General features: G+C 43.5%; 2 protein-coding genes across 2 annotated transcripts in view; one reads left to right on the top strand and one right to left on the bottom strand.

Moving 5' to 3' along the window:
• Window positions 1-294: 294 nt before the first annotated feature.
• On the bottom strand, window positions 295-4,010 carry DPY30 (dpy-30 histone methyltransferase complex regulatory subunit; the record flags this gene model as incomplete). The annotated part of the gene is made up of 4 exons (XM_079550532.1): window positions 295-367; window positions 2,610-2,752; window positions 3,841-3,888; window positions 3,975-4,010. 4 exons carry the CDS (start codon window positions 4,008-4,010, stop codon window positions 295-297), a joined length of 300 nt encoding a protein of 99 aa, XP_079406658.1.
• Window positions 4,011-6,695: 2,685 nt separating this feature from the next.
• Window positions 6,696-13,444, top strand: part of SPAST (spastin) — a gene marked incomplete at its 3' end in the record, with an annotated part of 29,591 nt that continues 22,842 nt past the window's right edge. Inside the window, exons 1-3 of the mRNA XM_079550700.1 lie at window positions 6,696-7,165; window positions 11,078-11,164; window positions 12,377-12,460. Coding sequence (XP_079406826.1) covers window positions 6,760-7,165; window positions 11,078-11,164; window positions 12,377-12,460 — 577 coding nt within the window. The 5' untranslated portion in view covers window positions 6,696-6,759. The remainder of the gene's footprint in view (window positions 7,166-11,077; window positions 11,165-12,376; window positions 12,461-13,444) is intronic.

The raw sequence follows: 13,444 nt of genomic DNA, 5'->3' as shown, positions 1-13,444 counted from the left end.
AATTGTATTCCTTTGTTTCTTGCATACAGGTGACGTATCCCCAGTGAAGTATTCAGCCTTTCATCCAGTAGTGCAGTGTCAGTATTTTATTTTTAAAGACTCTGACTAGCTAGTTTAAAATAAATGAACAAATAAAATGTCAAGTGTTCTTTATTAAATAACTCAAAAGGTAAAGCATATTGTGTGATGAAGAGAGACAATACTACTACTTCCAAAGGATTTTTACAGCAGAAAACAAGTTGTGACAAATAAGCATTTCGGTCTAGCAGCCAAATTGTCCTCATTATAATGGAGTTAATTTCGGTCCTCAAATTGTGACTTGTTTTTTAAAAGATACGCTGCTAGAAATTCAATGGGATTTGGCGGTCTGTAAAAAAAAAAAGTGTAAATCAAAAGCAATTAATTTTTGTTATATGAAACTGGGTAGGTGAAGAACTAATCGCCTTCTCTGAAAAGCAACGTAACTCCTCTCAAACACCTGGAGGCACTGCCTTAGGGACAACCAACTACCCAGACCAACTCAGGAAGTTTCCAGTTTACACCTGGTCAGTAAGTTTTTAAATAAGGAATCCTGGTGGCCATTAGTTCCACGCTATTAAATTGCTAAAACAGTTACACACCTGGAATGAGGGTATACAGTATTTATGCTCACAGTGTACGTACCTCATTGTAAGTTGTATGCATTTATCGATTTCTTTAATTCATACTGCATCAAATAACACTTTATCAGTTCTTGCTTCTTTTTCTTCTTGTGATTCTTGTGGCATTTGTGCATTACAAGTGTTTGCGTAGTTTCTGGCAACTACTATTTCCTGGGCCCTTAGCCCAAATAAAGCAATAATGTGCTTTAATGTCCTCAACCCCATCTTAAAAGTTACATGGCTTAATTATGTGACCTATGAAGAGTCTCCTCCTTTTTTTCCAATTATGAATTTTCTACCTAGCTCAATTTCATTATTGCATCAGAAGAGATGGAAAATGCAATCCATCATTTCCTTGCTATTCATCATTAATCATATTTCTAATATATTTTCTCTCAGGCTGCAGTACTGTCCATTCAGTCACACCCTGCACAGATGGCATTCCATACTTAATGACCACCTTGTCACTCCTTTCTCTACTTTTTCACATTGTACCAGAATACAGGGGAACTGGAATTATGCAAAACATTCAAAATACAAGAATGTTAAAGGTTTAAATAATGACATTGTGTTTTTATCCCTTCAATTTCTAAGTCACACAAACTGTAACTAAGTTCCAACTCTTTATTTACTCAGAAGATATTTTTGTAAGGGTAATTCTCAATTTATAAAGTTCCTGTACTATTATTTACAGGCTGATCAACTCCAAAACAAAACAACAAAAAACCCCAAGCTGTTCTGTAAAACTCAGTATCATTAACAAACTGGCACTAATTTTTTCAAGTTGTTACAAACAATCCTTTCCATGATTATCGTGTTGAGCTTTGTTCACCACAGAAGTTCACCATTTACTTCCACTCTACGTCTTGCATCATTCAACCAGTTCCTCTCACATAAAAACTTTTCCTTTTGTCTCACAGCAACTTAACTCTCATTAACGGCCATTAGTGACAGACTGCCAGAAGCTTTTTGGAGATTTAAACTGACTCTGTCATCTGGATTCCTGTTTACATGTGTCTGTTGATTCCTTCAATTAACACCAAGAGACTTAAAGTGCTGATTCCTCCCCAGATGACACTCAGTCTGCAGCAGACTTCCCACCGATGGCAACTGAAGATCAGAGTGCTGCCTCGGGAGCAGGGTGTACCTTCCTACATGCTCTTTTGTTTTGCTAGAAGCCTGTACAATCAGTTCAAATTCACAGCTCCTTCTCAGATTAAGGCACCGCGGATGGTTGTTCTGGCTATAGGTACAGTGAGGTCATTCATCCATACCAGCTTTGGAAATGTTATTTCAGCAAAACTGAGAAATGGTTTATATGCAGTGTGACTCACCAATAGTTGAGATAGAAATTCATTTGGACAAGATTAACCACTTTATTATTGTTAAAGAATATGCTTCTGTGTTGCCTGATAAGAGATTTGAGGTGCCTTAACAGAACAGAACAATCTTTACTCAAAGGATGAACTATTATTGTTTGTTGTATTACCGTGTTAACACTGCAGGGTCAACCTCATCCATTAAAAAGTGTTTCAAACTTCTTAGGAGAAGCTATGTCCAGGCCTGATTTGCATTTGTTTCTTTCTTTTGAATGGCAAGCAGAACTCTTTATAATCCCATATGATAGAAATTTTGTTCAAAATTAGAACAGCTTCTTCCCTTGTTTTTATAAGGTAAATTATGTGATAAAATTTATGAAAAGTAGTCTTTTCCCTACAAAAACTTTGCAGTAGTAAGCCACATCGTGAGCCAAGAAATTAATTAAATAACCTTAACCATCCCACATGCAGCTAAGTGAGGATCACATCCTGCTACAATCACAGCATTTTATGAACTTGTTGTTATGGCTTTCTTACATCTGTCAAGCTAACACCATATCTGGTGTGTGAGATCAACAAAGGTGACAAACTACCCAAGTTTGAGACCTACTTTCTTCCTAAGGACAGAAGGAACATTTCAGTATCTTACCTCTCTTTTGCAAGAACAGCAAGTCCCTGTAGCAAGATAGGTACAACAGTCTGATCCAAGTAGGCACGTGTGGGTAATGATTGAAGATCCACCTTTTGCTTCGATGTTTTCTCTGCATTTAACTTCTCATTTTCCACTATCCTCTGAAGGAAAAGTGAATGAATATTGGTAATAGCAGTTAGATCTACTTTGAAGTATGTGGGCAAATAAAGTACCTGTTTCTCTGCGAGCTCACTGAAAATAACTTCTTTACATCTTTTAAGAAAATGTAAGTGCATTTTTCCTTGGACAAGCTTAAACCAGAGGAGTCTCTGCTCAGAGAAAACAGTCTTAGGAAGGTATAACTTTAACATGACCAGCTCCAACTGAATGGTTCCCGCATGCCTCCGCTTCCAACACAAAAGGGACTCTGTTAATGCCAAACACTTAGAGACCACAGTAAAGTATAGGATACTTTAAGAAAAAGATACACAAAATGGTTCCAGATGCCTGAAACACCTTGAAACTATGAACTCCAGTTGAAGAAAAGACACACTACTGCTGCCAGCATATGAAATACATTAAACACCATCTACAGAGATCTACAACTATACAACCCATGTCTTATGACTGCAGTGGAAATGGAGGAGTGCAGGCAGTTTTCAGGGAGCTCGATCACTCAGGATGTTTGAGAAGTTTCTGCAAAGTCTTCACATACAGCTTCCAGCTTACACAGAGATGAAAGCTCACAAACAGCAGTAAACAAACATCTTAGAGTTATTATTCCAACCCACGCTGTTACCCGCGGCAAAGGCAGACTGGACTCTGTCTGCTCTATCGGCATAAGTAATTACAGCTAGCTTAGATTACTGTGATCCCATGTTCCCATTTACAAGGATATTAAAAAATCCCTCCCTTTGATACTTTTACAGAAATGCCATCGACTCCTATTCTCCTCTCTGTAATGAAAGCCTGTCTGCCTTTTAGCAGCATGGCCTGTTACTGGCACAGACAGCCATCACAAGACACATCTCAAAGGAATCTCATCAAAACGTTCATTACTTACTTCAGCAGCATTCTGTCCCACAGAAGCAACACAAGACAACGCACTAACAGCTGACAGTGTAAGGCAATCTGCTGGTGCAGATCCCAACTCACTTTCTTGGGAACACTGGCTAGTAAGTTCAGACCCAACATTTAACCTCAGGACCGTGACCCCTGCTACACTTGAAAGTAATAAAGTCTGCCTTACCTCTACATTTTCAGTGAGCCCATATTCAGAATGGGGATTTTCTGGAACCTGTAAAACGAACACACGGTCAGCAACGCACAACCGCTTATTTTACACACGTACCGACAACGCACACCAAACGTTTCTTGCCGTACCTGCGGCTGTCCCTCCATGATCTGTTCTGCCTCCATGGTTTCCAACGTGGGATTTGCTGGATATACAGGAATCCTGGAAAGCAACAACACGAACCGGTCAGTAGGCTGAGATCGAGACGAGACAAGCGTAGCGTTTTCTTTCCCTTCCCTCTTCCGCTCGCGTGTCCGCTTTACAGTACCAGTAGCCCGGGACCCCCTCCTGCTACACCGCACCGCTCTCACCCGCGTAGATTCCGCTGCACGCTACTTCGCGACGGGACGGCAGAGCTTGCCCGTAGCAACCACAGCCACCGGCGCAGGTGTCGTAAATTGTTCGGACGTAAGTGAAACAGTCGCTCTGCAGCCGCCGCGCTCCGACAATCTGCGCTTGCGCAGAGTGAAGCTCCGCCCACCTCGGCCGTCCGTGCGAGGGGAAGCGGGAGAACGGCGGCAGCGCCCACAGCAGTGACGTCACTTGGGCGGAGCCTATCCCGCCGCAGCCCTGCTGTTGGCGGTCCGTTGGGCTGCGGGTTGCTTTGAGCGCCCGCTACGAGGGGAGGTGGGTCGGGCAGCCTGGTTGCCGGGAGGTGCTCCGCCTCAGGGCGAGCAGCTCTGAGGGTAGCATTAAGTTTTGCTATAATGTTATATCAGCTAGAAAAGGTTTCCTGACGGTACCTTCTATGCAGTGGCATTTGGTTTTGAGGTAGTTGCACCATTCTAATTCCTACGACTGCAGTGACTTGCCTGCCCCAGTTCCTGAACCTTCTGCTGAAGTGCCGTGTTCTAACTCCTGTATTTTGAGTCCCTGATCTGCAGGCTGAGCTCTGGTTTTTCACAGAAAAGTCCCGTCAGGCAGACGAGCTGATGGAGCCATTGCCCACTCCTCAATGCAGGTCTCATGTCTTCACTGGTGCTCCTCGGGGCTTTTGCTGAGATGGATTGTCTCAGCCAACAGCAGAAAGCCATCTGTTGCTCTCATTTGGCTTGGCTTCCTTTGTTTGTTTACAGCTTTTATTTACAAAACACACACAAAAACTATTATGGCAGATTATCAATTAAAGTAGTTCATGGATAGGTCCAATGAATATTACAGCCAGCTTTAAATAGGAAGGCAATGAAACGGACTCACAGATGACTGAAATATTAGTCATAATAATGAACTGAGTTTTTTAGGTTCTCACTAGAAGCATTATCACAATTTCTGACATGTCTACTTCTTGAACTGTGCTTTGGCTTAAAAAATGATTCCCTTAGCAGGTGCACTATTTAGCAGTGTGTAGTTCTACATACCATGACAAAGTCAGATGCCTTACAGAGTTTACATTCTCAATGTTTTTAATAACAGTAGCTGAAGAGACTGAGTCATCAGGATTGTTGGAGACTCACTGTCCACACACTCTTCCCCTTGCCATTCAAGCTGTTTCGGTTTGTTAATAATTTATTCACTGACAGACTCTCCTATTATTTTGCATAGGAATAGGATGATGGTGTACATAACAGATGGGCAGTAGAGATGGTACATGGGTAGTCTGTCACATGGCTTATTATACATGACTTCTTTGTGTACTACGTAATATTAACGCTGCTTGAAGTTTCTAGAAGCTTGTTGGTATTCCAAAACCTCTGTCAAATTTTTAGGTAATTCAGCTTGTTAATGTATAGTTCAACTCATAATTTCAGTTTAACAAAATAAGAAGTGGGGTTTTTTTAGGTTGTTAAGCACATCATTTTTCTTAACAAAGAAAAAAAATGAACATTACTGCATTTTTTGGGTGCTGATAGGTTACTAGCTCCATCTAATAAGCATTCTAGGCCACAAATATGTATTTTGTTGTATATTATTATATAATTCATTCTGTAGTTTAGACATTGATAAAAACTAATACTCTTTATTAAAATACAATAAGTCATTTATTTATTAAAAAAAAAATATGCATTACCAGGGCAAATTTCGTTACTAAAAATACCTGTATGTGGCATAAACAAGCAATGAATAAATAACTTCATTCATTTTTCATGTATTTCTATACTGTGGGGACAGTGCAGATTACTGTGTACAGTGCTGTTGTGTAGTAGACAGATGGTCAGTCGTGCTGCAGAATCACTGCCTCTCCCTGCTGTATGTGTGTAAGGTGTGGTGGGGTTGGGATTGGAGCAGAAGAAAGGATGTGCGATGGCATTGCATGTGCCAGATGCAGATGCGCAAGCAGAAGGTGGCGATTATGGCTGTCTGCCCTGGATGCCAGACTCGTTGTGCCAAAGCACTTGGAGGACTTGAGGTAACAAAGGCACTAAGCAGCTGGGGGTTATGTCTCAGTGGGAAAGACCCATCAGGCAATAAATATTGCCGTTGATAAATAATTGATAAGGCTGACTGGACCAGCGGGGCATTCATCCTCGCAACGAGAGTACAAGGCGTTGAGGTTTATTCCCAGAGTGACGTATCTGTGCTTGATGTCCGCGCTCAGCTCCATTACTCCTCCCCGGGACTACATTTCCCAGCGTGCATCGCGGCCGGCCTACGTCTCCCGCGGGACCGCACGCAGCGCCGCGTCGCGCCGAGCGCGTTGTGCCCGCCCCGCTCCCACCCCGCGCCACCCTCCGCGAGCTGCAGGAGCCCCGCGGCGCCGACCCCGCCTCCTATTGTCGCTGCGGCTGCTGCGCCTCAACAATAGCGGCGCTGGGAGCGCTGCGCCTGACCGCTGTCAGCGCTCCTCCCCCGGGGTCGAGTGAAAGGGGCGTCGCTCGCCGCCGCCATGGCTGGTTGTTGTCAGTCGCTGGCAGCGGGTTATGGCGACGGCGGTGAATGAATTCTCCGGGAGGCAGAGGGAAGAAGAAGGGCTCAGCCGGCTCCAGCTCCGCGCCTCCCGCCGCCGGGGCCTTCCCCTCCGCGCCGTCCGGGCCGGCTCCCCCCGCGCCGCCGGCGGGGGCGGCAGCGGCGGCAGCGGCGTCCCCGCACAAGCGGAACCTGTACTACTTCTCGTACCCGTTGTTCGCTGCCTTCGCCCTGCTCCGCTTCGTCGCCTTCCAGCTCGGGCTGCTGGTCGCCTGGCTCTGCGAGCGTCTCTCCCGCGGCGCACTCATGGCCGCCAAGAGCAGCAGGGCCGGCGACGCGCCCGAGCCCGGCGGGGCGGCCGAGCGGGTGCGGGCGTGCCACAAACGGGCCTTCGAGTGCATCTCCATGGCGCTGCGCATCGACGAGGACGAGACAGGTAGGGGCGGCGACGGTGCCCACGGCCGCTGTGCGTCCCGACCGATGCGGGGCTGCGGGTCGGGAGTGGCCCTGAGGAAGGGCGGCCCCGTAACCTTAATTACGGCCTTCGGTTCGTAGCTGTGGGGGTGCGGGTGGAGCTGGCTCCCGGTTTAACCCGGCCGCCTGGGCCGGCGAGGTGGGTGCAGCCCTCCAAGTACTGCTGAGGAGCGGTGGGCGCGTTGAAGACTCGTTCCGACAAACAGGCGCCGTAAGCGGCCCATTCGGAGTCACTGGGAAAAGGCTCGTGCTTGGGCAACTGCTGGTCTGCTTTTATTTCTGCATTTGACAGGCTTTCTCTGGTTTGAAAAGAAAAACAAAAACAAAACAACACTTCTCACAGTGTAACTGATAGGTGGGCTTCAGGAAGATGAATGCAGATATGAGGGTGCTGCACCTGTCTTTTGTGCTTGTTTTTGTCTGGAAGGGTAAAACAACCCAACCAAATCACGGTTCTGCTTGTGTTTTTGATTTTAGCTACATGAGTAACAGAATCACAGAATGGTTTGGGTTGGGAGGGATCTCGAAGCCCACCAGTCCCAGCCATCTGCCATGGCAGAGCTGCCCTCCACCAGCTCAGGCTGCCCAGGGTCCATCTAATCTTGCCCTGTGTGCCTCCAGGGATGGGGCGCCCGCAGCTTCTCCAGGCAGCTGGCCAGGGCCTCACTGCCCTCTGAGCAAAGATTTTTCCCTTTGACATCTAACCTAAATCTCCCCTGTTTTCATTTAAAGCCATTCTCCCTTATTCTACCCCTTTCTACCCACGTAAATGGTTGATTTCCCCTCCTGCTTTATAAGCTCCTTTTAGTACCAGAAGGTCACCTTCCATCAGGTGAGCCTTCACTTCCATCCGCTGAGCCTTCACTTCTCCGGCCTGAATGTTTGGCTTAACTGCAGCAGCACAACTGTCAGCACCCAGAGGCAGCCCTGCTGGTTGTGCATGTTCTAAAATCCTTGGGGAGTGTCAACAGACCTCACTCTACCCTTTTGACTGGGTTGTCAGTGCAGCATGCTAAAGAAGCAGTAACACTGAAACCCTTGTAGTAGGCCTCTGCTGGAAGTGGCCTGCTGAGCACACCGTCTGAGCTCCGTTACACTGAGGGTTTGGGAGTGGCAGCATTAAGCTCTGGGGAAAGGAAAGCACTGTGAGCGCATTGAGGTCAGCTCAGAACAGATGCAAGGAGCTCAGTGGTGCTGATGGCAGCTCTGTGCAGTGGCCAAGGCTGAATTGCTGATATAAGACACAGCTATGGAACAGGTGGCTTGCTGACTGGGAGGGGGAACCTGCAGATCTTCATTTGTCATTGACTTGTTTTATAGGTATTCTTAGAGTTATCATATTTGAGTTAGCTGCACAAGGTGTATACTTTACAGCCAATACAGCAGTCACAATTGCATTAGCTGTATCATTGAGAAGGAGCTCGGATTGCTTTAATGCACAGATTGACTGCTCATCTGTTTTGCTCATACCACTGTTGTATGTTGTACCTTCTAATTTGTTTGTTATTTAAATAGCTTTTTGTAACTTTCAGTAAAAACTGTGTTAGGTGTAGTACATGAAATGGTTGGAATTTCTGGATTAGTTAATGTTGTGTCAGTTATGTGGAGTTTTTGCTGTTCTGGAAGCTCAGTAATTATGATATCACTTCAGATAGTTTTTGTGCTTGTATATTTTTTGGGAAATCAGTGTTAATGTTTTGGCATTTTCAAACTCCAGCTCAGTGCCCTGTATTTCTCTGGGCAATTCCCCCCTCCCCAGAAAGAATGGTGTGGTGGCTGCCAGCCAGTGGAAAAGGGTGGGTAGGGAGCAAGAGGGGTAGAAGTGAGAACTTGTGGGCAGAGAATACAAGGAGTGAGGGGGAGGGGAACACATGGCAGAAAGGCACTCCCTTAGTAACTCCTCACAGGCAGACTTATACCCAGCCAGGTTCTGAGTGATGCAAGCCAGCCCCCCCACGCACATACACCTGCCCTATTCTTCCTCTAAGTTTTTGTTTCTGGGCGTGTTGTTACACAGTATGCGGTATTTCTTTGGCCAGTTTGAGTTAATTGTCCTGTTCTCACTCCAGCTTTATCTCTGGGGGAGTGGAGTGAGCAGGAGAAATCTTTGAGGCTGTGCAAGTGTTGCTCAGTGACAGTCAAAATGAACGGGTGTCTTGTCAAGACTTCAGTCACAGATCAAAACGCAGCAGTGCAGGCTACTGTGAAGAAGACTATCTCATTACAGTGAATCAGTGACTTCTGATGAATGTGGCTTTTTTCATGCCTTAGCCCCTGGGAATGTGTAAGTGGTTCTGCGTGGGTGCAGTGCTGCCCTTGCAAGCAGCTGGGTTGGTGCTCTGCTTTCAGAGCTTCCTTCTGTTGGAAGGTGGAGGTGAGATTTAATGATGTGCTTGGCACGCCTGGGACTGCTCCTCAAAGGAGCAAAGTGACTCAAGCAGTAGTAAGGGTGGCTGGAATCGCTTCATGTTTCTTTTCTAATGGTTTTAAGCAGCTTTAAGCTTGCACTGCAGTTGACACTATTTCTGTAGGTGAGAAGGAAAAATGTAAAGAAAGGAGGCTGCAGGAGAGATGGTAGCCACACAGCTTTTGTTATTTCACTTTCATAGCTTTTCTTAACAGTCAGGGTGTGTGAGACTGGTGGAAAACAAGCAGAAATGATTCCCAAGGTGTGCAATGCATGCAGCTGTAGAAAGGTGCTGCTCCTGCTTTCTGTGTTGGTAAGGAGGGTGAAGTATGTGGTTAGCTGCACAAGAAAAGCTGCCAAAAGTTAATAAAAGATAATAATCTGGACAGGGAGGAGGAATCATCTTAAGGTTTTTCTCTTGAAATGTATTGAAATATTTTCCTGGCACTGAAATTTTGTAGAAAATACACCTGGGACTGAAGTTATAGAAAGGTCTGAATAAAGAGGCAACACATTCACTGCTAGCTGGCACTTATGAATACTTTTGTTATCTCTTCTGAAACCAAGGTCATAATATCTGAAGACTTCATTCTAGGTATTTCTTGTTCTTCTAGCACTAGGGGCTTCTTAGTGCTCATCAGCACTAAGAACGTAAGTCTGTATTCCTTGCTGGAAAGGTATGTTTAGTTATGGCACTGCTAACTTGAAAAAAGCATCTGTCAGTATGCAGCAAGATAGCTTTTGACCACAGGATATCTATAGGAAGGGAGGGATTACGCAGATCTGAGTTACTTTCAATAGATCATTTGTTTTCATGGTGCTGGATAAAACGGGCAAGGTGTAGGCATGCGGATGGACTTGTTCTTTTCAAGACTGTGTGTTTTACTTCATGTACACGTTGACGTACACCCGCAGTACAGCAATTCCATGATAGAGTGGAAAAAAAAACAAATATACCCATGGCAAATGAACTGCTCTGGGCAAAACTGAACCAGAAGTATCTGATATCATGTAGGTAGTACCTCAGGCTCATTACTTTTCTTCTTGAATTTCAATACTTCTAGTGTTACTTTGGTATTAGGTGTCCCTGGAAGATTAACATGCATGTCTTGTTTTGATGTTTCAGAAGGGAAAGAAATCCACACTTCACCATTTCTGTTGTGGTTCTATTTCTGTGTTGGCTTTTTCTTTCTCTTCCTTCCCACAGGGAGAGCAATCTCGTTAAGCTAGTCGAGGTATTTTCTAAAACGGGCAAAAGTGATTTGAGGCTGGTGTGATACCTGTTGTTAATAGAGAAGCTCATTTGGAACTAGAAGTAGGTATGAAGTTGACAGTGTCCCTTTAAGTGTTTCCTAGAATTTTGTCCAAATAAATCTTCCTTCACTTTGCTTGTTTTGTGGCATTATATGGAAGCATTCCTGAACTTTAATCCGTTACATAAAATAATGGGTTCACTTCCTTTTTAAGCAGGACAAAAGGAACAAGCTGTTGAATGGTATAAGAAAGGAATTGAAGAACTGGAAAGAGGAATAGCTGTCTTAGTTGTTGGTCAAGGTAAGCCAGTTTTGAGTCTTGTGAAAAAGATTTGCTTTATTGATCAGTACTGCTTTATGGCTTCCTCAAAAATGAGATATAATTGCTAAATGTGGTAGGTGCTAGGAATGGTTTGCTGTTTCTCATTCTTGTTTAAGCTGTGAGTGAGCACTGGTCCATTTCTCTGTTCTGCCTTAATGTTCTGTCTGTAATGGAACTCTTGCTTCAGGTATTACAAAATAATCAGTTCATCTAAGAAAAAAAAAGTTATGAGTCAAATGCTCAATTTCTTAATATTTTGGCATTTCCTTTGTGTGTTTTGATTTGGTTTGCCAAAGCTGGCAATCTTGAATTAGTTCGTTTTCTCACTTCTTCAGAATTTTGTAATCTCTGCAGTATAAACAAGGAAGAAACAGTAAAAGCCTCACTGACTTGGATTAGTCTAAAATTGTCTTTCTAGATAGCTTATGTCAAAATAGCTGAGCACTTCCAACGAAGGAAGTAAGCTATCTGTGTATATAGAAGCATCTTGAGCTGTAGCATAGGAGCCTATATGTAACACAGAGAAATAGTTGTAGGGAAAGGTTAACTAAAGATCTCTGTCCTCAAAATAATTTAAAAACAAACAAAAAAACCTCCAGGGCTGCTTTAGCAGACTGCTGGTTTGTTCCTCAGATGTGTTCCGAAATGTTTGTGAACAGTGTATGCTGATGTTTTACCTGTGCAGCATCACCATTGGCATTTGATACAGTCTAAATTGTGTAGTTAAAAAAAAGTTCAGCTTGAACAGATCTTATTTAAAATAAGTAGTAATATAAATATCTGTAACTCTGAGTACTTTGAAATGTAAAGGGACACAGTCAACTGAATTTAAATCTCTTCATATTATCATAATAGTGATTCTAAATTGTATTTGCCTCTCAGTCACTTCTCAAGCTTCTTAAAAACCTATTTTATTTGACTCTTTTTTTAAAGAAAAATGTGGTGGAAAGGAGTGTATATTAGGTCAGTGTGAGATGTAAGAGAATAGATATCCACCTCTCTATGAGCAGTATTGTGAAATATTGCAGCAACAAGCTTGAAAATATTGATTGAATAGGAAACTTCATCAGTTATTTCTTAGTGGAGGGGGCAGCTAAGGAGTGGGAGGAAGAAGAGGATGGCTGGATGTCAGTATTTTAGCAGTTTAAAAAGTTAATTTGCCAAGTTTTAACATTGATTTTTCTTTGTAAGGTGATCAGTGTGATCGGGCTCGACGTCTGCAGTCTAAAATGATGACAAATTTGGCAATGGCCAAGGATCGCTTGCAGCTTTTAGGTACCAGTTAAAATTCATGACTTTGGAAAGTTTCTCGTTATTTGCACAACTTGATGGATTCCATATTTCCAAAATGTCTTTGTGATATTTATGGTGAAGGAGTCATTGTCTGTAGGATCTCCAAACTAAGTAATGTTTTTCAATGCTGTTGAGTTCGAAATTTCCTGCCCTTAAACTAGGTGAAAAAGTTATTGAGAAGTCTTTATAGCTTAGCATTCCAAACTTGTAAACTGGGGAAATGTTGTCAGTGTTGGAGTTGGTTTAGGGTTTCTGTATAAGAACTGTAGTAAAACTTGTGATGTGTTGCTGATCACAATCAGCACTAATAGTGCACCTGTAAGTGCGACTTTTTCCTGAAATTTTGCTGTCACAAAAAATTCTGATTATTGGTACGTACTATAGTAATAATTCCTGAGTATTATGAAGATCATAAGCTTGTGAAATACTTATTCTTGTAATCTTTATCTGTTAGTGTTCTATTTTAAGTCTAGTAGGTAAGATCACTTCTTTTTGGAAGGATGATATAGCACAATTCTGGCTTTATTAGAATTGAGTTTTTTGTATAAGCTGTTAATGGTCAGAGTAAACAGGGAGGGTTGGAAATGGCATCTTACTGTGCATGATATAAAGTCAAAAGCCTACAAGTGCACAGATTTCTGTGGTGTATCCTCCAACCTGAGAATTTTGGTAATGTGTTCAGTCAATAAAGTAGAAATAAGGATATTTAGTGTTCTTTTAGGGAGAACTAACAAATGAGCCCAAACTTGGGCTTAACTTGCATGTCTGTAGCTTTCATCTTGCACTGTGGTGTTTCCAGTTCCATTAACTCGCTCTCCTAGGAGCATGTAGAGCAGCTGGAAAACTGATGTTCCTTCTTCTGCTTGTGCTTTCTGATTCTGTCATTGTAAATGGTGACTGGTGGGGGTGTTACGGCAGCCACGAGGAAGTGAATTCTTTTTGTTCCCCTCGTATTCCAGGTGTCCT

The sequence above is a fragment of the Tetrao urogallus genome, assembly GCF_951394365.1.
Source record: "Tetrao urogallus genome assembly, chromosome: 2".
NCBI classification, from domain to species: Eukaryota; Metazoa; Chordata; class Aves; order Galliformes; family Phasianidae; genus Tetrao; species Tetrao urogallus.
Note: the sequence above shows the minus strand (reverse complement) of the source record. Positions and strands in the feature narration are given on the sequence as shown.